Raw genomic sequence first — 22,233 nt, 5'->3', positions numbered from 1 at the left:
AGAATATGAAAAAAAGAAGTTATGTACTCACCATAACGTTCCATCTGAGCAGGTAACTTCATTTGTCTGCAACCTGTGGGTATCGGATCCATTCTCGGATCCGAGCCGGCAGCTTTACCTAGCTAAAAGATCCTAGCTCCTCCCACTACCCATAATCCCCTGTTACACATCCCCCACCCTCAGATCGAGTTTGCCTATAAAGACTCCACAAGACCCTCAAAAGAGGCCAGTAACCTACTGCCTAACAGAATGAGCAATCCTATCCCATGGTTAAGAAGCACGAAACTGGATAGGGGGAATGGAGGGGGGGGTCGGTTGCAGACAGATGAAGTTACCTACTCAGATGGAACGTTATGGTGAGTACAAAACTTATTTATCTGAAATAGTTAACTTCATTGGTCTGCAACCTGTGGGACAGAGTCCCCAGCTACCTAGAAACCTTGGGTGGCCCTCAAGGAAGAATATTCCGGAGCACCGCGGAGCCAAAGGAAGCCCTACTCCTGGATATCATATCCAATTTATAATGGGAAATGAATGTACGAGAGGAGGACCAAGTAGCTGCTGAACATATGTCGTCTATAGGGACTCTAGACCAGAACGCTGCAGAGGTAGCTATGGATCGTGTTGAATGAGCATGGATTCCCAAAGGTACCGGTTTGTTTGAAGCTAAATAGGCCTGAATGATGCATTGTGAAATCCAGTTGGCTAAAGTAACTTTGGTAACAGGTTTAGCTAAAGAAGACTTGGCAAAGGACACAAACAATTGATCAGATTTACGGTTGGTTGCTGTGCAAATAAAAATGCAGTTGTCTATGTACATGTAATTTGTGTAATGTGTATTCCCCTTTGTTCTGGAAATTGGGGAAAACCACTGGCAGATTAACAGACTGATTAATATTCGACTCAGAGGCTACTTTAGGAAGGAAGGAATGGTCCTGAGAGAAACTCTGTCCTTATGAAATATTAGGTAAGGGGGTTTCAAATGGAGGGCTTGAAGCTCAGACACTCTCCTGGCTGAAGTTATTGCAATCAGGAAGGCTGTTTTCCAAGATAAAAATTTCAAATGAGCAGAAGCAGCCGGTTCGAAAGGAGGGCCCGTCAAAGCCTGTAGGTCCAATGTTAAGTCCCATGGTGGGACCACAGACTTAACTGGCGGTTTTAACAGAAAGACGCCTTTTAACAAAGTTTTGCAAATCCTGGTGGAAGCCGGCGATCCTACATCATCCCCAACATGAAAATGAGAGATGGCTGCCAACTGTACTTTAACCGTAGATGCACTGGCTCCCTGATGAAAGATATGGGACAGAAAATCAAGAATTGTTGGAATAGGGACAGTAAAGGGGTCTAAGCCCCTGTCTTTGGCCAGATGGAAAAACGTTTCCATTTACTACTGTAGATTTTTCTTGTAGAAGGTTTGTGTGCTGCTACCAGAATAGCTTTCACTGGTGACGAGATACCGGGAGTCCTTGCTATCAGCGGAACTGGATCAACCAAGCAGTGAGCTTGAGGTCGCCCAGGTTTGGGGGTTGTAATCCTGCAGGATGAGAAATTAGATCCGGAATGGGATCTAAGATCCAAGGAGGAACTACACTGTGAGACCGCAGATAAGGGAACCAGATCCGGCAAGGCCAGAATGGGGCTATGAGGATTATCTTGCTCCCCAACTGATGGGCTTTCTGCAGGAACTTCGTCATGAGCAGAAGCGGGGGACAAGCATAAAGGAGAACGGGGGGGCCAAGCATGAACCAGAGCGTTTCTGGGGCTCTCCCCTATTTGGGGGAATTAGAGCGAAAAATTCACTGCACTTTGTGTTTGATGGAGAAGCTAAAAGATCGCAGCAAGGTAGACCCCATTTGAGGAAGATTTGTTTCGCAACTAACGGGTTTAGAGACCAATCGTACAGTGTGAAGATCAAGTGACTTAGCTTGTCCGCTAGGATGTTGGTCTGGCCCGGAATGTGCATTGCTACCAGAAAGCGGTTGGTGGAGATCGCCCATTCCCAAACTCTCATAGTCTCTCGGCAAAGGGGATAAGATCTGGTTCCTCCCTGTTTGTTGATGCACCAGACTACAGCCATGTTGTCTGTCTGAACTGCAATAGTTCCCGGAGGAAGAAGGTCTTGTAGGGCTTGCAATGCCAGAAGCACCGCCCTCGTCTCCAGAACATCGATATGCAGAACGGTCTCTGAGGGAGTCCACATGCCTTGGACGGTTCTGCCCATAGCATGCCCCCCCACCCGAGGTGAAAAGCGTCCGTGGTCAACGTGGCTTGGGGCTGAGGCATGACAAATGGTCTCCACTCTCGCAGCTCCTGAGAGTGAAGTCACCAGAGAAGGGAGTCCTTGCAAACCCTGCTCAAGAGAATCGGGGTGTTCAAGGGGTGCAGTAAAAGTGACCATTGGACCTGAAGAGTCCACTGAAGAATTCTCATGTGCAGTCGCGCAAAGGGCGACAGACCGATGGCTGCCGCCACGGAGCCCAAAGCTCTCAGGACTAATTCCGCAGGTGGGGCGGGGGACTGGAGAATTGCCAAAACATGAAGAGACAAACTGCGCAACCTGTCTGTTGTTAAAAAGGCCTATCTTGGCCCCTATAAATTCCAGAACCTGCACAGGATGAAGGAACGATTTTTGAAGGTTTACAGTAATACCCAGACGCTGAGTAAGAGCCAGGGTATAATCCCTGGCAGAGCAGAGCTGATGCCTGGTGGAGGCGGTGAGGAACCAGTCGTCCAGGTACGGAAAGACCCGAATGCCCTGAAGTCTCAGGTGGGCTGCGACCACTGCCATGACCTTGGTGAACACCCTGGGGGCTGAGGTGAGGCCCAACGGAAGAGCCCTGAACTGATACTGACTGGCTCCCAGCCGAAAGCGGAGGAACCTCCTGGATCGTCTGTCCATTAGAATGTGGTAGTACGCATCCTTGAGGTCTATGGAGCACATCCAGTCGTTCTCCCGTAGGAAGGGGAGAATAGACTGCAGAGTGACCATCCGGAATTTCTCTTTGGAAATGAACAAGTTTAGAGATGAGAGGTCTAGGATAGGCCTCAGGTCCCCTGTCTTTTCTGGCACTAAAAAGAACCTGGAGTAATTTCCCAATCCAGACTGGCCTGGGGGGACGTGCTGGATGGCTCTTTTTTCTAATAGCTTTGAAATTTCTGACGCTGCCACCTCCCTTTGATCGGGTGGGACATCGAGGAGGTGTTTCAAAGGAGGGGGAAGACTCAGAAAGGGAATGGAATAACCTCTGGATATAATTCGGAGCACCCACCGATCCGTAGTAATGGACTCCCAAGTTTGGAGGTGCTTCGACAGATGCCCCCCCAACTGCCTCCAGAGAGGGACAGTCGGGTAAGCCCTCAGGGCTGTTGGGCGGGCCTCTCTGAGAAAGGTTCTCGAGACCCGAGGCCCCTTCTGCCTCTGGGCCAGCGTCCACCTTGTCCTCCTCTGCCTCTGGAGGACGAGGGGTCCGAAGCGGGATGGGACTGCTGTGATTTCCGGAACCACATCTTCTTTTGTCCCCTCTGGTTCCTCGAGAAGGACCGTTGGGGATTAAAGAAGCGGATCCCGACGGCAGACAGCATCTTCCCATCTTTCTCACTTTGGACCAGCATGTCACGGACGGTCTTGCCAAAGAGCATAGAACCGTCAAAGGGTGCGTTCATGAAGGACGCCTTGAAGGGTTCTGCAAAATCGCAAAGGCGGAGCCAGGCATGGAGCCGCAGAGCAATGCCTGCTCCGCTGGCTCTAGCTGCTCCCTCCGTGGCATGGGAGAGTAGCCGCAAGATGTGTTAGTAATAGATTTCAGAGTGGTCATGCGAGCCAAGAAGGTCCGTTTGTCCTCGGCTGCCATGGACTCGGGGGGGCTCCAGCGTATTCCTTAAGTCACATTGGAGTCTGATGACGTGTGCCATATAGTTCAGCGCCCTTACAGAGAAAGTAGCTGAAGCAAACATCCGCTTTCCAATGTGGTCCAACGTCCGAGATTCCTTATCTGGAGGGTGGACCAAGGAGCTCTCCTGCATGGAAGCCGCAACCGCGACCAGTTAGAGGGAGAGGAGGAAGAAGAATCTGGGGGCAACAATCCCACCAGGATTAGCTTGTTCCTCCTATCCCTGACAGCCCGGGGGTTGAAAGCCGCACAAACCTGGCAGCTGGTGGATAAATGGGCCACCCCCAGGCAAATAACGCACTGAGTGTGGCCATCAGCTGGGGACAGCTTATGACCACACTCAGTGCATTTAGAAAAAATGGCTTTAGGCCCTTTAGCCATCACACCACACACTCATGCACTACGGGGAGGGAAATGAAACAAATTTGAAGTAAATTTACCACAAAAAAATACGCTAAATATACTAGTCGATAAAAGGGGCGAAACAATACACACACACCAAAGAAAATTTAGAAAAAAACGATTTTAAAAGGTTTTTTGTAAAACTGGAAATTTCTCACCAACGCCTAAGAGCTCGTCTCTAGAAGCTGCTATAAGCCGCGGCAAACTAGATCTGAGGATGGGGGATGTATAGCAGGGAATTATGGGTAGGGGAGGAGCTAGGAGCTTGGATCTTTTAGCTAGGTAAAGCTGCCGGCTCGGATCCGAGAACGGATCCGATACCCACAGGTTGCAGACCAAATGAAGTTAACTTCAGATTTAATATATTTTCCATATTTCTGTGGATGTGTGTGCAAGGAAGTAAGGCAAGGTCAGAGGTTAAGTACAATATTCACAGCAGAACAAACATCAACTTCTGCTAAAAAAAATAATGCTCATCTGTGACAAGGAGAGAAATTAAATACTCAGCGTATTTGTCGCATTATGGAATTTAAGACAGTTCTCATTATTATGCCCATATCTTTGCAAGGGAGCATGGTGACGACACACATGATGCATCATTTTGAAGCTAACATTGAGCCACACAACTTGTACACATATATGTAGTCTGTCTGTTACAGGTAATACAATATTATGCTTTGTTTAATTATCAATTATGAGAAATATAATACTTTTATGTGAATATCTCAGTAAAGGAGCATCACACGGTAATGGTTGGGGTATCATTTTAAAGCTGACATTCATACAAAGAAATTGTATGGGTCTACATGGTACATTCACCAAGACAGTGGGATTTGTTTTACCAAAAAATGTTAAAAGATATGCACATCATCAGCATTCCTTGACAAATATTTAATAATGACTTAGATATGCCCTATCACATTTAAACTGTTGGAAAGGGCAGTGTCTGCTGAACAACTTTCCCATTTACATTTTTAGTCTAGCTCTTATGGTTGGTTATAGAGTTATGAACATTTGTTTTCTGTACGGTATTACAAATGGATCATCTGAAAATGAGCTCAGGCTGCACTGTTGTTCCTATGGTGGAAGTAAGCAGGCAGCATTTCCTGAGATGCTCCAGAGTGAATGAGTTAAAGGAGCAGATAAATAACATACGTTGGCATGACGGATTCATATCCAAACATACCCCTTTCCTCTGGAGCAAATTTCCAGCACATGTCAAGCAGAATAGCACCCTTGCCATCTTCACTGCAAACCTGCATAATTGCATAGGCAGCCTCAAATTCTCTCACAGTTTATCATTTCTTACCATTTTTGAGCACAGAGGGAAATTTTGAACAGAGTATTTTAGCTAAACCTTGAAATGGCTGCAGAAAAGTTGCCTAGTCCTTACCCATGAACCTAAATTCAAGAAATTAGGACAGAGTAGGATTTTGTATACAGATCCTTTTTAAGAAAATAACAGTCATACAGAATGTAGTATTATATTCATAAAGTAGCAGAAAGTATTCTAAGAACCAAGGCAACACAAGAATGGAGAAAGGAGATTTTGCTGATAGGGATGAAATTTACTGGGAAAAACTGGCAAAGGAACCAAGGTAGTGGCAGCAAATATCTAGACAGGGAAAGGTAATAAAATGGGACGAGTCCAATAAGACATTTGGAACATAAGCTACAGACTGCCTTCCCTACCATGGATTGGTATCAGAATATAAGCAGAGAGAAAGAAATAGGGGAATCTTATGTGAAAGCCCTGCTCTGGTACATGTTTCAGTTGAATCTAAAACAGAAGCTGTTGTTAAAAGGGATAATTAGTAGGACATGTAAAATATAGCACAACAACTATAAGAATAAATCAGAAGAAGTTAGAAAAGATTGGGAAAGTTTGGTAAACAATTTACAAGCAAACTATGGTTGGACATGAACATGGTTCCAAGTATTCAAAATTTTTTTTAAAGAATTAGGATTTTTCATTGCATAGGCATTTTTATACTCTAAGCAGACTCCAAAGTATTTTTCCTCAGTAGATGGGAAGTGCTGGAGGCGTGATGGGGAAGAAAAAGGTAACTGGGAACATATGTTTTGGGAGTGTAATGAGTTGTCAGATACTAAAAATTTCCTACAGAGTGCTCTGTAAGAGGGTGAGCAAATGGGTATAACTAAGGAAATGATCATTTTCAGCTGGGACACAGGATCGGAACTACCTTAACACAGTAAGGCTTTGTTAAGTTTAATTCTGCTGGCTACCAAAAAAGTAATTACTAGAAAATGGAAATCAAAGTCTAAACTGACTGTTTTGAAGTATTGAATATTGTAACAAGATAAATGATCTGAAACTATGATATTTCAAAAAGGGAAGGAGCAAATTACATAGTAATTAAAGGACACTGTGGAAACAATATATGAAGTATAATGTTCAAGAGGAGGAGCAATGTTTAAAGGAAGGCAGGAACTAAGCACATCATGTAATGTTGGACTGATGATAGCTATAAAAAGGAACTTATATGATGTATAAGGTGTATAACTGGAAACATGTTAATGTGTTTTTTTTTATTTTATTATAATGTATGTCTATGTCTTAAACGATGATTTAATAAAGGTGTTAAAACAGTGATCACTAACTCGTTCATTATCCACTGGCATGGCACAAAACAGCATAAGAAACATTTAGCTACTCTACATTACTTTACCATCAAAAAGCATGGTATAACGAGTGCTTCTTTGTTAACTAACACCCAATAAGCTCTTCTTTTAAACTGATTAAAATTAATACAGTTTCTCATCTCAGCTGGCCTGTTAAAGGAAAATTCCACCGTATAACTAAACAATTTGTTTTTTTTTTCACTCTGTCTTTGTTTCCTGACCTACTTTAACTCCTCAAAATCACTCTAAGTGCTTTATTTGTAAATTTAGCCTGTTTTCAACCACAAGGCTACTAATGGGGCTTAATGCATCAACGTGATATTTTTCTCCCTCAACCCTTTCTCTTTCACATAATGCTATGCATGACTCATGCCAGACATAAGGAAGTAACTGTGAATTCCCATGCCACTGACATATAATGGGATCTGTGTGAGTAACTGTCATCTTTTATACCTTTTGTAAAAGGACTGCGGCTTTTCTTTCTTTAATCACCCTCACTTATGTTTGTCTCAGAGCTTGTTTTACACTATATGTACAAGTTATCCAGATACAGCCAGAAAAGTAACTAAATCGCAGGCCTTTGTTCAGGGTTTTCTTTTGTAGTCCAAGAGGAATTGATTCTGCAAGGGACTCTCAGTGCAGTGACAGTTTTAACACCTCTGCAGTTGTGTGGGGTGAGGGGACTGTCAAAAGAAATAATGTCCAATAATGCAGTGCGTTCATCCATAATAATATTACCCATTCTAAAGCCCAAGAATATAGCTAATAAATTAGCAGACAAATTTAGTGCAAACTTTACCCCTCCTACCTACACTATTGCCCGCACCATCCCTGAGAATTTAGTTTCCCCTGAAATCACTATAGAACAAGTCTTAGAATCCCTGTCAAAGGCTAAATATAATACCTCCATGGGACCGGACAACAGACCAGGCTGCACTCTCATCAGTGTCAAGTATGTACTGTCTGAGCCTCTACTTAAACTGTTCAACCTCAACCTATCTACAGGGTTTGTTTTGTTTTTAATGTCTGGAGAACAGCCAATGTGACTTTCATACACAAGGGTGATCTTGTTACAGATTCAGATAATTATAGCCTCACCAGCCTTATATGCAAAGCTATGGAACATACTGTCATTTTAGAATTCATTTATGCACACTTGCTTATAATTTCCAGACTTAGAATAATTGATCTGGATTTCAATCAATCTGGTTTTGTGAAGGACAGGTCCTGCAAGTTTCTTTGAAAAGGCTAATGGGGTGGGGCATGGACAGTGGTCATTCTGTACATACTGCTCATCATAACCTGACCAAGTCGTTTGACAATATCCCCCATGCTGATATTACTGAAAAATTAGACAAACAATGTAAATCCTTACACTGTGTACTAGACTGATAACTGGCTAGCCAACAGATCTCAAGTTGTACAAGTTGCCAGTTCCCTTTCTGAATGAAAAATTGAAATTAGTGGGGTGCCACAGTGATCAGTTTTAAGCCCCTTCCTGTTTGGCAGTTATTTTGCAGACTTCCAAACCGATATACCAAGAGTGTGGTTGACTAAGTTTGCTGACGACTGCAAATTGGGTACTGTTATCCACTGATGCAAAACAGCTCCAGCAAGGGCTGGAATATGTACAAACACGGCATATCAAAAATGGCTTCAAACTAAATGAAAAAAGTGAAACATGCAGCATTTGGCAGAAAATCTGCTCCTAACTCATACGTTATAAGTGGTACTCCTCTTCAAACAGATACTGTCATATAAGACCTGGGTACTTATTTGGATAACTCTTTCATTTGATCTTCATGTTTCCACCATAGGTGGGAAATCCTTCTGTCTTGCCCAGTTGATTTCTAATGGAATATCTTCAAGATCCAAACACGTTATCATTCCACTGCACCTTTCCCTTATCTAATCATCACTGGATACAACGTTGCCTTTTTAATGCTCTAATCCAGGCACATCACTTAATTGGAAAGGTCCCAAGAGCTCTAATCAATAAAAAATAAAGGGCTTAAAATTTTCAACTATCCTGACAGATTAGCATGACTCTCCTTATACTCGGTAGCTTATGGGTTTGCTCTGATGTGACCTGTCTCTTGCTGTTCAAGCCATGAAACACTCGGTCCTATTTAACATTCTATTTTTTTGTAAAAACAATGGCTCTACAAACACCAGCACTAAGGAACTAAATTTACAACAAACAAACAAACAAGACTTGCCTGGAGAGATAGGTTTGTAACACAATGTATTTCTAGACTATGGTACAGTTTCTGCTACGGGTCAAACAAAATACTATTTTGGCTATGTTTAAGGCTGGTCTTGATGACTGGATGGGTAGACACAAATTTACACTGGAGTTATGTATAGCCCTGCTCAGTTTGGGAGGTGAGGACTATTAAATACTTGAAAAGGATCTGCTTAAAGGTGTATATGGCTAGGCATCTTATAGTCACTGCTATCCCTTGCTTACTATGTTCTTATGTTCCAGTGGACATGTTTCTAAAGCAAGAACTATAACTTGCCACCTCCCTCCTAGAATGATCCTTGACAGCAACTAGTAATCAAGTGCACAATCTTTCTTTCCAGGAGCTAAACAACTGTTCAACTTTCCTAATCTCATGTGCTATACATATGGAAAACCTTACCCAATGAACACCCAACCTTTGACAGGAGTTCTCCCTCTAGATGTTAGCTTCAAAAATAAAAGAAGATGGATGGACAGGTACGGGAGTAGCTTCAGGACTACCTTTAGAACAAAAATGCATACATTCTTAGAGATGCCTAGTCATTATAGAACCACAGACAGGTCCTAACAAATCACAGTCTGATACACAGAAATGCAGACAGCAGATAAAAGAACCACTACAAATACTGCCTTCCAAGAGTCTACTTTAGATCATGAGATGAAAAGTGGATAAGCATGTAAACCACTAAACTGATGTCCAGATAAGGACTACTAAAAATGTACTTAACTCCCTTCAGGAGTTCAGATGGTTCCTGCATTGGACTTCCTCTATCGTTGTCAACTTGTGAATTTTGGCACTGTCATTTGCATTTAAGTACTAGCACTTTCAGCATCTCTCAATGTTGTGAGCAAGGCTGAGGCAAAAAAAAAAGACAGCTCTTGTAGTGATGTTAATAACTGATACAACTAATGACTGTACAGAAACTTAGCAGGTCTAATACATAGGAACATTTTAATGTGTACATTAGGAAGAACTCTATAATGCAAAAGTTGTTCGAAAAAAGGCATCAGGGTACTAGATGTACCACACTTTTTCTTTCGGCTTTTTCACGGTTCACCACAGCGGATCACCTGTCTGCTCATGATTGGCAGTGGAGTTTTATGGTGTCGAGTTGCTATACCAGCAAAATAACGCCCCTATACAGGTTGGAATGGGCCATGTTTGTCCTGAGCATGGCATCTCAAGATAAAGAAAATAATGAGCCACTTAAGAGTTAACCCCAGTAAAGAAAGTACAGTTTTGTACCTACCATAAATGTAGATGTTCGAGGATTCCATTGCTGCAGTCCTGACTATTGGGTATAGTCCGCGTCCAGTCGGCCCGAATACCAGAGTATAAGGCTGACGTCGGTCAGGGCGCATTAGACTGACGTCAGTACGTCAAGGTACTAATGCGCATGACCGACGTCATATCCTCAGTCTTTTCTTGCCCCAGATGTCAGAAGACCCTAAAAAGACAAGTCCCAAAAAACCTGCACCAAAAACATGTACAATATATACAACAATATATACAAAAATATAAACATGTAAACTCACCTACACAACCACCCCTAAATACAGAGGGAAGGAGGGAGGGTAAATTGGACTGCAGCAATGGAATCCTCGAACATCTACATTTATGGTAGGTACAAAACTGTACTATGTTCTTCGTCTTCCATTGCTGCAGTCCTGACTATTGGGTAGAATCCCAAAGCAGAGGTAAGGGAGGCTGGCAAATTATAAAGAAGTAGGAGCTGACAACATGCCTTGCAAAACAGCTGTGGCAAAACCAGCCCTAGACTTAGAGTAGATAGGAAGGTGATAATGCTTAGAGAAAGTATGCACTGAACTCCAAGTAGCTGCTTCCAAAATATCCTTAGTTGCCACCCCCCTTAGAAATGCTGTTGAAGTGGCAGTAGCCCTAGTGGAATGAGGCCTAATCCCAGCTGGAATCTCCTTGCCATGATGGGAATAACAAAATGCAATGCAAAAGCCAATCCACCTAGAAATAGTTTGTTTTGACACAGGCTTGCCCTGAGAACTCAAAGCAAAAGAAACAAACAACTGCTGAGACTGCCTAAAATCCTTAGTCCTGCTTAAATAATAACGCAATTGCCTGTGTACATCTAAAGTGTGCAAAATCTTTTCCCCTTTATTTTGAGGGTCTGCAAAAACGTAGGCAAATGAATAGTTTGGTTTAAAGCCACACTAGAAACCACCTTAGGCATAAAAGAAGGATTAGTACGTAATGATACCCTATCCTTATGGAAAATCAAAAAGAGCTCTACTGCCATAAGGGCCTGCAACTCAGACACCCTTCTTGCAGAAGTAATAGCCAACAGAAAAGCAGTCTTCCATGACAAGTATTTCAATTCAGCAGTAGCTGCAGGCTCAAAAGGTTGTAGAGTAAGTTTTTCCAACACAAAATTGAGATCCCAAGCAGGAGTAGGAGCTCTACGTGGGGGTCTTATATTCTTTGCCCCTCTAAGAAACTGCTTGAACAAAGGATGCGAAAACATAGGTGGGTCACAATCATAGTGAGCTGAAATTGCTGCAGCATGAATCTTTATGGAAGAGAAGGACAAACCTTTGTCCAATAATTCAGTAAGATATTGAAGAGCCACACTCAAATTAGGCTCAGAAATCTCCAAATTCTGTGCTGTACTCCAAAATAAAAATCTCTTCCATTTTTCTGCATACACTTTCCTTGTACTAGGTCTTCTAGCTTCCATAATCACATTTAAAACTTGTTGAGGAAGTTGAGACCTGCTGTGTTTCAACACAGAATATACCAAGCTGTTAGATGAAGAGAGTGTAGCTTGACATTGAGCAGATGACCGTCCTTCTGAGATAACAGATGAGGGATCAGAGGTAAAGGCCATGGAGGCTTCTTTACCAGACTCCGTAGTAGAGGGTACCAGTGTTGCCGAGGCCAATCTGGAGCTATCAAAATCATCCTTGGCCTGTCTTGTCTGACCTTTAACAGTACCTTTGGAAGAAGAGGTAGAGGTGGAAAGGCATACACATGAAGGTTTTTCCAACTGAAAGACAGAGCATCCACTTTCCAAGCTGTGTGATGAAACCCCTTTGTGCAATACTTTGGCAGCTGGTGGTTTAGTGGAGAAGCGAACAGATCTATGTCTGGAGTTCCCCATGACACTGTCAGTTTCTGAAATACATGAAGATCCAGTTTCCACTCGTGGGGATCCATGATTTGTCTGCTTAACACATCTGCTAAGGAGTTCTGTGCTCCTGGCAGAAACCTTGCCTGAAGAGTTAGTTGCAGGCTTAGCGCAGTCTCCCATAAAATCATTGCTTGCCTGCATAGAGGATAAGAATGTGTTCCCCCTTGCTTGTTGATGTACCACATGACAGTTGTGTTGTCTGTTAGAATCAACACCTGCCCTGGAAGAAGTAACTCCTTGAAAGCCATTAATGCAAACTGGACTGCTAACATCTCTTTCATGTTGATATGTAGATGCTGTAGTCTGGCAGGCCACTTGTCTTGTATCCACTTTCCATTTAGATGAGCTCCCCAAGCAATGTCCGAGGCATCTGTCGTCAAGATTTGACTTGCCTCTGGCCGGGTCACAGACAGTCCCTTGTTTAGGTGACATTCCTGAGCCCACCACAAGAATTCTTTTGAAGGCAAGGTATTATTGGAATGACAGTGTCCAAATCCTGGCAGTGCTGTGTCCATACATTTTTGAGATACCATTGTAACTTCCTCATATGCAGTTTGGCATTGGGAAGCACCAGAATACAAGATGCCATGAACCCTAATGCTTGAAGGACTGTCCTTGCAGTCAGCACGGACTGATGAGATAGTTGATGGAAGTAAAGTGGCAGACTCTTTTGTTTGTCCGGGGTTAAAAGGGCCATCTGGGCTGCTGTATTCAGTCTCACACCCAGAAAGCACATGTCTTGAGAGGGTACTAGACTGGACTTTATTTCGTTCACAGAATACCCTAGGCATCTTAGCACTGCGATAACATATTCCAGGTGCTGTAGAAGAACTTCCTTTTCTTGAGCCAGAATCAGGCAGTCGTCCAAGTAAGGATAGATTTGAATTCCTTGAAGCCTGAAGTAAGCTATTACTGGAGCCAGAACCTTTGTGAACACTCTGGGCGCAGTAGATAAGCCAAAGGGCAATGCAGAGAACTGATAATGAGAATTTCCAGCTCGAAACCGCAGATACTTCCTGCAACTTAGCCTTATAGGCACATGAAGGTAAGCTTCTTTGAGATCTAAAGTTACCATCCAGTGATCTTTGCCCAGCAGAGGTAAAAGCTGTTGTAACGTCAACATCTTGAACTTGGGAATGTCCAGATAAGCGTTGAGGATAGATAAATCCAAAATTGGTCTCCACGTGTTTCCCTTCTTTGGTACAAGGAACAGGCGAGAATAAAATCCTAGGCCCCTTTCTGATACAGGGACTGGCTGAATGGCCCCTATGTGAAGTAACTGAGAAACTTGCTTGTGAGCCTCTTTTCTTTGTGGAGGAGGAACGTCTGGCATGCCTTTGAAAGGGGGCATTGTATGGAAATAAAATCTGTAACCGTGGTGAATGATATCCAACACCCATTTGTCTTGAGTAATTAAATCCCAATTTTCTTTGAAAAGAGACAGTCTTCCTCCCAAAGGAGCTGCCAAACGTGAATCTGCTGGCAGCTGAAAAGACAGGTCATTGGGTCTGTTTACGAAAGGTCTGACCCCTGCCCTCACTAGAAGTCTGAGCAGGTGAACTCCCTGTTCTAGGCCTAAAAGAACCTTGAGCCCTGCCCCTACCACGTCTAGACCTACCCCTAGACTGAGAATCATAAGCAGGATATGTCCACCCCTTAGCAGGCCAATTTCTACTAAACTTCGGTGGCTGCACCTGCAAAAAATCTTTAACAGTTTGCATAGACTTAGCTTTGTCCTCCATTTTCTTTAAAACTGCTTCCACAGGCGATCCAAACAACACATCAGACTGTAAAGGAGCATCCAAAATCCTTGTCTTAACATGCTCAGCTAAATTCTGATCCTTCAACCAGGCATGCCTGCGAAGAACAGAACTGGTAGCAGCCACCCTCGAGGAGGCCTGTACAGCATCAAAACCACATTGCAAAGAATGCTTACCCACTTGTTCAGACACATGAACCAAATCCAGCAACTCTTTACACTCAATACCTTACGCCAAAGCATCCACCTTAGATTTCAATTGTGAAAGGAGATAATTCTGATATTTTAGCATGTGAAACTGACAATTCAAAGCTCTCATGGCTAGAGTGGAAGAAGTATACACTTTCTTTCCCCACCTATCCAAAGCCCTTGCCTCTTTATCAGTGGGAACAGGATTTTTAACCACAGAGGCCTTTACACCCTTAGGCCCTTGAGAAATAGTTTCTGGGTCCGCCCTAGGACTCTTAAACAAATATTTATGAGCTTCGGGCACCCTATAATACCTATCAGGCTGAACAGGAGCAGGAGGCAAAGAATCAGGGTTCAGGGAAGCCTCTGCAAAAACATCTTCCACCACATTCAACACAGGAGGAATAGCTAAAGGCCTATGCTAGGGTAAAAACAAGAACTCCCTAAGCCTTTTCCTGGAGTCAGAGTAATCCTGACCTTCCCATTTAAAATGCTCCCTCATGGAATGCAAAGTCTCTGAAAATGAGAAATCCTCAGGCGGAGAAGCTGTAGGAGTGGAATCATCCACATCAGAATCAGAATAAGTGGGATACTCCTGCATCTCTTCCACAGAAGATTCGGAAGCCTCTGAACACTGTTCAAAACTATCAAACTCCGGTTCCACCCTAGGCCTCTTATCAGGCGGAGGCATAGAACCCCTAATCATAGTAATCAAATCTTCTGCCATTCTAAGCATATGTTTCTTAGGTACAGAACCCGAAATGCTAGGAGAAGCCCCCACTAAAGCTGAACTAGGCCTACCTCTTAAAGAAGTTTTGGCAACAGAAGGAGAGGCTCTAACTACCTTGGGAAGAGAGGGAAGAACAGTCACCTGAGAAGCCCCTCAGCCTGGCCTACCTCCTGAGAAGGCACATCCTGTAAGAGTATAGTTTCTGCCTGGGACTCCATGGAAACTCCTGGCAAAACCTCCGGCTCCACTGAGCCTTCTAAAGAACCGACGTCCGGGACTGCCGGTTCCTCAACCCTAGGCTTCACTGTTTTATCCTTGCGCTTCTTGGAGGAAGCGGGCGTCGGAGCATCCGACGGCATTTTATAATTGCAACGCTTCCCAAACACTAACCTGGCACAGTCTAACCTCCTCTTAATAGTGCGTTTGTTAAACCTAGCACAAGAGCGGCAACCAACAACGTCGTGCTCAGGCCCTAAGCAAGGTATACACAAGGTATGATAATCCCTATGCGGTATCTGTTTCCCACAAGAAATACAGTTATTCACTTTTTCTGACATCCGTTAAAATACTGAGGCAAGAAAAAACCAAAATGTTCCCCAACGGGGTACTTAGCCAACTCTGTTTCGGTCTGAAACTCCGGTTTCGGAAATATTTCAGTACGCCAACCTGCACTCGCAAAACTGCTTCTGCATCGGACCATGCGGCAAAAAAGACTGGGGATATGACGTCGGTCATGCGCATTAGTACCTTGACGTACTGACGTCAGTCTAATGCGCCCTGACCAACGTCAGCCTTATACTCTGGTATTCGGGCCGACTGGACGCGGACTATACCCAATAGTCAGGACTGCAGCAATGGAAGACGAAGAACATCCTAAATGCCAACCCACTGCAAAAGCTCCATGAAGCAAGACCAAGCAGTTCATTTTTTTTATCTGTCACCCAGACTGCAAACATACACACACACACACAAAATGGATAGCATGTAAGCAACACATGCATTATGTCAATTACACCACACTGAAAGATGCCATTTCAGAACTTATGAGCTAAGTTAGTAAAATGTTTATCTAGCATATGAAAAAATGTTGATTTTTGACATACCTCACTTTGATGTGTTTCAGTTACCTAAAATGAAAAAAGATAACGCAATGAATTTAAAACGCTGTTAAATAAGAGCATACTGTAACATTACATTTTCAGCTGTCACTCTCTCTAATGCTAGGTGATAACAGCATACTCTACCTTACAAGTGAAAGGATTCCACAAAGTCTTGGACAACAGGAAAGCAGAGTCTACTTACATTTATGACACAGAATGAGTAGCTCCTGTGTTACATCTTCCTGACTGCAGCCTACCTACCCCATCTCCAATGCTTGATGGCAAGCAAAGAAAAAACATTATACAAATGTGTACAAAGATATACGAGACACACACACACACACACAAAAAAGAACCATAAAGTTTGGCGACTATATGCAACACGTGATGACAATTGAACCAATGTCCATAACAGAAAATATAGCTCACAAGATGAGGCTAGCTCAAAAGAACTGGGATCCACAAACACAGTTAAAACAATTCTAGCCCAAGATTAAAATAATTAGGCATGGATGGCATCAAAGAAAGTTTCTCAGAAATTCTCAGCATTCACAGTGTAACAGAATCATACAAATGACTAGCATTCTGTCAGAATTTTGAAACACTTTTTTTGAGTTTCAGGACTAACATTGAAGTGCAGTCCTCACAACATAATGACAAAGTGAAACACAAGCTGTTACACCTAAAAAGCTTTTTACAAGCGACAGGTTCCCTCCCCTGTCACTCCCAATACACTACTTACTTATATACACTAATTTTTGAGATTACTGTATATGGGAGAAGATGGAAGATGTCAAGATACAGCTGTTTTAGAGTTAGTATACATTTTACTGTAATGGTACTTAATTTCTCACTGTTCTAAGGACTGCACTTAGGATTCATAGGAGTTTCAAGGCTGTTTTAGTATAATCGCCATATGCATGTCTTGTAAATATGCAGTTTCAGGCTTTAGCTGGGAGAGGCCAATTAATCTCGGGACAAATCTGAGAGCATTCACCAGGTCATCCACATTTAATTTGAAGGAAAATACAAAAAATCACACAGTTTAACCTGAACAGGATGTTTATTATAGTGAAGAGGGGTGCCCCAGGTAATGATAATCTCCCTCTTATCATGTTTATCTGCTGATGACAAATTCAAGTCTCTGGCTTTAGTGATAGCTAAGCTCTTTATATTACTGATATACAGTAGGTCAAAGACCACAGGATCTCAAACAGCATGGTAAGCAAAGCACAGATCACCCCCACAGAAGTCAGAGTACAGCCATTCTTTTAGCCACTGTAGACATAAACACTTTATAATCATAATTTAAAATTGAAGCGGGCCTATATGAAGCTGGATCTGATGGGTCTTTACTGTCATTAGGTATTACAGCTATATTTCCAGGATGTTGGTGACACCCTCCTTTTAAAATAATGTTAAGCAAAACTTTCCAGATCTTTATCACTTTCTTCTCTCCTGCCTTCGAAACTTCAACTGGAATACCATGTATTCCTGGAGATTTTCCTGCAGACTGGTTATACTTCATTATTTTTACCTCATCTCCTCCTATCTTAACTGTTAGTTGTTGAGCCTCAACTACCTCTAACCTTGGCATATTCCATTTGTGCTTTTTCTTAATTTCTCCACTTCTTTACTTTACAGAAATTTCATAAAATTTAAAAAAATATCTCTAATACCTCTCCAGGATCTCCTGTTATTTTTCTTGTTATAGGTTCTCTAATTTTGGCAATAGCTCTTTCTTCTTTCTATTGCCCAAGTCATTGTGCCTAAAGTTTTTGTGCTTTGGAGTTATCAAAAACAGCTGCTTACCACAAACTTATGCATATTATCCAGGTACTCCCTTATTTTCTCTTTAGGACTATGCAATTGTGCCACTTCTTGATCTGTAAGATTCCCCTTATTCTGTAATACTTCAACCTTTGTCACCCACTCTAAATAATTCTTAACCAGACCTTGCTCTCTCTTTGTTTCTACCCTATTTTTAAACTTCACTTTCATTTTATCCTACTCACTAACTATAACGTCTGTGGAGTGCTTTCTATCCACCGCTAATAACTCCCAGATAATTTCTACTACTCATTCCTTAAATTTCTCTTTTGAACCAGTAGGTGAGAAAGCACCCATGTCTCATCTTTACTTCATTATCTTTCATTTTTATATTAGCAATTTTTGGTGCATGATTTGAAACCAGATGTGTCAAAGTTTTCAAATATATGCACATATTCCTGTGAAATATGTCTGTCTTGTATAGCCCAGTTACTGCACCTTGGTGAACAATATGCAAATTATATCAGTGTTCCTACTAATGAATTCACATCTTTCATTAAAAATTCACATCTTTCACAGCAAACAGTTTCATATTTTTTAATTCTACTCTCTTTCGTTATATTTTCCCCTTCTAGGCCCCCCGAGATACATCCTCACTGCTGCAAATCAAATTTAAGTCCCCAACTATAAGTAATATTCCCTGCTGAAAACTGATTATTTGTCTCAAAGTTTGTAAAGCCCCACAATAGCAGTTGAAGGTGGAATATAAATACATGCCAGTATAATCCTAATCCCTTGCCAGTAGCCCATTACCAAGAACAAATTTGCCATTATTATCTTTCCCCCTCTTCTATCACTAGTGGAGCTCCTCTAGCAATATATAAGTACTCCTCTTTTCCTTTGTCCCCGATATTCTGCAGAATATCCATCCTGAAATCCTTTCTTTATCAAATGAACATGCCCATATCTTTCCAAATGTGTCTCCTACAGCATTTGCTATTTGCACTCTGCATTTTATATATTAAGTATTCTTTCCTTTCTGTCTATACTTGCAAGACCATTCACATTCCAAGACAATATGGAAAGTGTTGCCATTATGGTAAGAAGTCACTATTCCCAACTATTTTATAAGGCAGCTTTTTTAAATGTCTATTTTTCAGGCTTTCTGATATATGCACCCATTAACATTTCACAGGTTAATTCTTTACACATTTTTTTTTCTCATCAAGGGTTGGGAGTGTGGCCTAATGGTTAAGGTGTTTGCCTTGCAAGCACAAGGTGCAGGGTTAGAGTCTCACAAGGGATAATTGGCTAGGCTTAAAATGGTTCGCAAGGGCAGTTAGCTTAGTACTAATCTATGAACCTATGAACATTGGAACCTATGTCACATTTTACAAGACTTGTTTTAATAAAAACCCTAAAACAAAAAACAATCCCCCAATCGATCTTGTAACCAGTTAACTTAATACAAAACACACATAACTATGTACATCTTCAAATAATGAAGTTTAACCCTTCTAATAAAAAACATTTGTTCCAAATAGACCACTACTAACACAGGCCCTAATTAACCTGAAACTGAAGTAATCTATACCTAGATAAATGTCACTGCCTACGATTCTACTTATACAAATTGAAGTCTGTTTTTTATCTTTATTCCTCCCCCTCTATGAAAACTACTTGCATGCTTTCAGAAATCATTAACTTTTATCCTTGAAGAAACCAAGTTCTATCTTTTATTGGTTTATTATTAGCTTGTCTCCATGGAACATAAGAGAAAAAAGAAAAATGGAGTCCTCTGCTACAGCCTGAATGACAAGCTGAAATATTTACTGTTAAAGGAAAACTTGTCATTTAGTTCAGCGTTCTCATATTTACTGGTTTCCAATTAAAATGTGTTATTAGATTAAGCCAAGGGTTTTATTACAGACATTCACCTGTGCACACGTAAGAGAAAATACACGAGCTCTTCATATACTATGCTTTGTGTACTTCTACTCTTTTCCCCACCTCAATGACCCAGGATTACAGCCTATTAATTTAAATATGCTTTTGTATAGCCTTTCTTCTCTTTTTGCACCGTGAGGTCTACATTTCTTAATACCAGAAAAGAAGAGTGAGAATATAAGAAGCAGAAGAAAAAAAGGCACGTTTACTTTAGTAACTTTGACATGTACATGAACAATTAAACACATTTACTATACAATCTGTAATTTATATTGTGAAAAGTTTCACAGAAATACTGTTAAGAAAAGGAAGTGCTGCTCTTACAGTTACCCATTTTCCCTCTTGTTCCCTTCCCGAGAGTTCTTTCAAACATTAATGAGATGAAATGAGGCAAATGCTTTTCAGTTCCCCACAAGTTTAACAAAGTCAAAAAAGTGCATTCTTTCCATGTATTCTTATACAGCGTATTTTACAAATATAATTGATAGTCTCACATTTATTCACTAATTTCATTTTTAAAACTTTCATTAAATTTTAAAACAAAACAAAATCAAAATATAACAATAAAACACTATATGCAAGGTCCATAACAAACATTTATATTAAAACCATTAAGAGTTTTCTAATAAATCTCTAAGTTTTTGCCATGATAAATATTGATGTGTGATATTTGATTTTCTCCTATAAACAGTTTGCAATTCTTTATTACATACATTCTTTGCTAGACAAACAAATTCAGTGTAAGAGATGATTTTTTTTTAACTTTTTAAATTCTTTGTAATAATTTTTCTGGCAATAGCCACAATGGACCAAAGGAGAGGCATCTGTTTTTGGTATGGAATCTGGAATTGGGGCATTGGATAAAATCAATGAATATGTAACAGTACCATTGTCTGACCACAATGCTTTAGCAAAGTTTCTGAACTCTAACCAAAATGGAACAACCATTTTACATTCTATAACTGTATGAAGTCAATCTGCATCTAGAACCTCATCACATCTCCAACATTTTATTTTCTCTGTTTTATAAATTAAAGCACTCTTATGAGGTGTCAAAAAGATTGTATGCAAGTATTTCCAAGTAAAAATTATCCAATAAAGTGATTAAGCAGTGTTCCCTATTTCTTCACTAATTTCCATATTGCTAGTCTTCTTCCTGTTCATCTCAATCTCCCAACTCCAGATTCTGGTTCAACACCAAGGTACTACAAATTATTCTGGTCAGCTTCTGTGCACTTCTCTCCCTCTCAATCACTTTCCTGTGGAACAGTGGAAAAGGTTTCACTAGCAAAGTCCCTCCATGTGGTTTATTATCAGAAGAATGAGAGGCACTGCCCCCTTCTGCTTGATGGCTCACTTTTTGTTGGACAAACTTTTACATTTCATCCTTAGCCTGTTTTTCATCAAAAATGAATGCATTTGATAGCCCAGAAAAAAATAATCTGAAGACAGCTGGATACAGAAGCTTGACCTGATTACTGGAATAAATCTCTCTCTCTTCTACCTGGTGTACACTGAATAATCATTTTTCACAAACATTCTACTGCCTCCAATGGTTAACACTTTGCCTTTCTGCCACAGTTTTGTCAGGTTCAATAACTTCTGCTGGTAGATCTACATATTTAGTAATAAAGGTCTTGGATGCTTTCTCCCGGCCAGATTTGGAGTATACATATGTTGTGCTCTTTCAATTAACAGTTCTTGCTGTGGAGTACAAGTTCAGTTGCTTATTTGTGCCTTCATAAAATTAATAAGTCTGTTCCTTCTAGCTTGTCTGGTACAGCAGAAAATCTCAGATTTTCCCTGTGTGCTCTGTCCTCTAATTCTACAGTTTTTGAAACATCTCTTCTTTAGCAGTCTCATACTCAAGCCAGCATTTTTCTTCACTTCAACTGCTGCTTTTTGCAGTTTTATCAGCTCAACTGAATATCTGTTTAGAGATTCTTCCAATTTATAGCCTTTTGTCATTTTGAGATGACATACCCCCTTCAGTGTTTTGTTCATTTTAATCACCTCTGAACACATTTGACTTTTTTTTTCCCCTCTAGATCACTGGAAGCCATGTCTTGCACCAAAGCTGCAGACTGAGCTGCTTTTTTTTCTGAACAGCTGCAGGATGTTTCCCAGTCAGTGTTTTTTCTTCACCTTTTCTAGCTGATTTTACTTCAGGTTCTTTTAGCTTCTTCTTTGCTGGCATCCAGGCAGTGTAGTTAACAGCTAGTAAATGAATTTTACTTAAGCTGACAATATCACTAGCTGGAGTTACACAGTTTCTGTTTTCACACAGGGAGACCTAAAGTTAAGCTGTTGATCAGTGTGCAGCCATCTTGGAAGTCCATTTTTCAGTATATTTAGGTGCCATCTGGTCGTTTTATACACACATGAATCAGCAAC

The 22,233-nt window shown here is 41.3% G+C and overlaps 1 protein-coding gene across 3 annotated transcripts in view; it reads right to left on the bottom strand.

The window, feature by feature from the left end:
* PINX1 (PIN2 (TERF1) interacting telomerase inhibitor 1) overlaps nucleotides 1-22,233 on the bottom strand; it is a 1,591,633-nt gene that overhangs the window by 419,246 nt on the left and 1,150,154 nt on the right. For 2 of the 3 annotated variants that reach the window (XM_044062702.1, XM_044062701.1), the window contains exon 7: nucleotides 16,126-16,149. The exons of the other annotated variant lie outside the window; for it this stretch is intronic. In XM_044062702.1, the coding sequence (XP_043918637.1) occupies nucleotides 16,126-16,149 (24 nt within the window). The remainder of the gene's footprint in view (nucleotides 1-16,125; nucleotides 16,150-22,233) is intronic. 3 annotated transcript variants of the gene reach the window in all.

The sequence above is a fragment of the Protopterus annectens genome, chromosome 2.part1 (genome assembly GCF_019279795.1).
Source record: "Protopterus annectens isolate FY-2018-M chromosome 2.part1, PAN1.0, whole genome shotgun sequence".
Lineage (NCBI taxonomy): Eukaryota > Metazoa > Chordata > Ceratodontiformes > Protopteridae > Protopterus > Protopterus annectens.
Note: the sequence above shows the minus strand (reverse complement) of the source record. Positions and strands in the feature narration are given on the sequence as shown.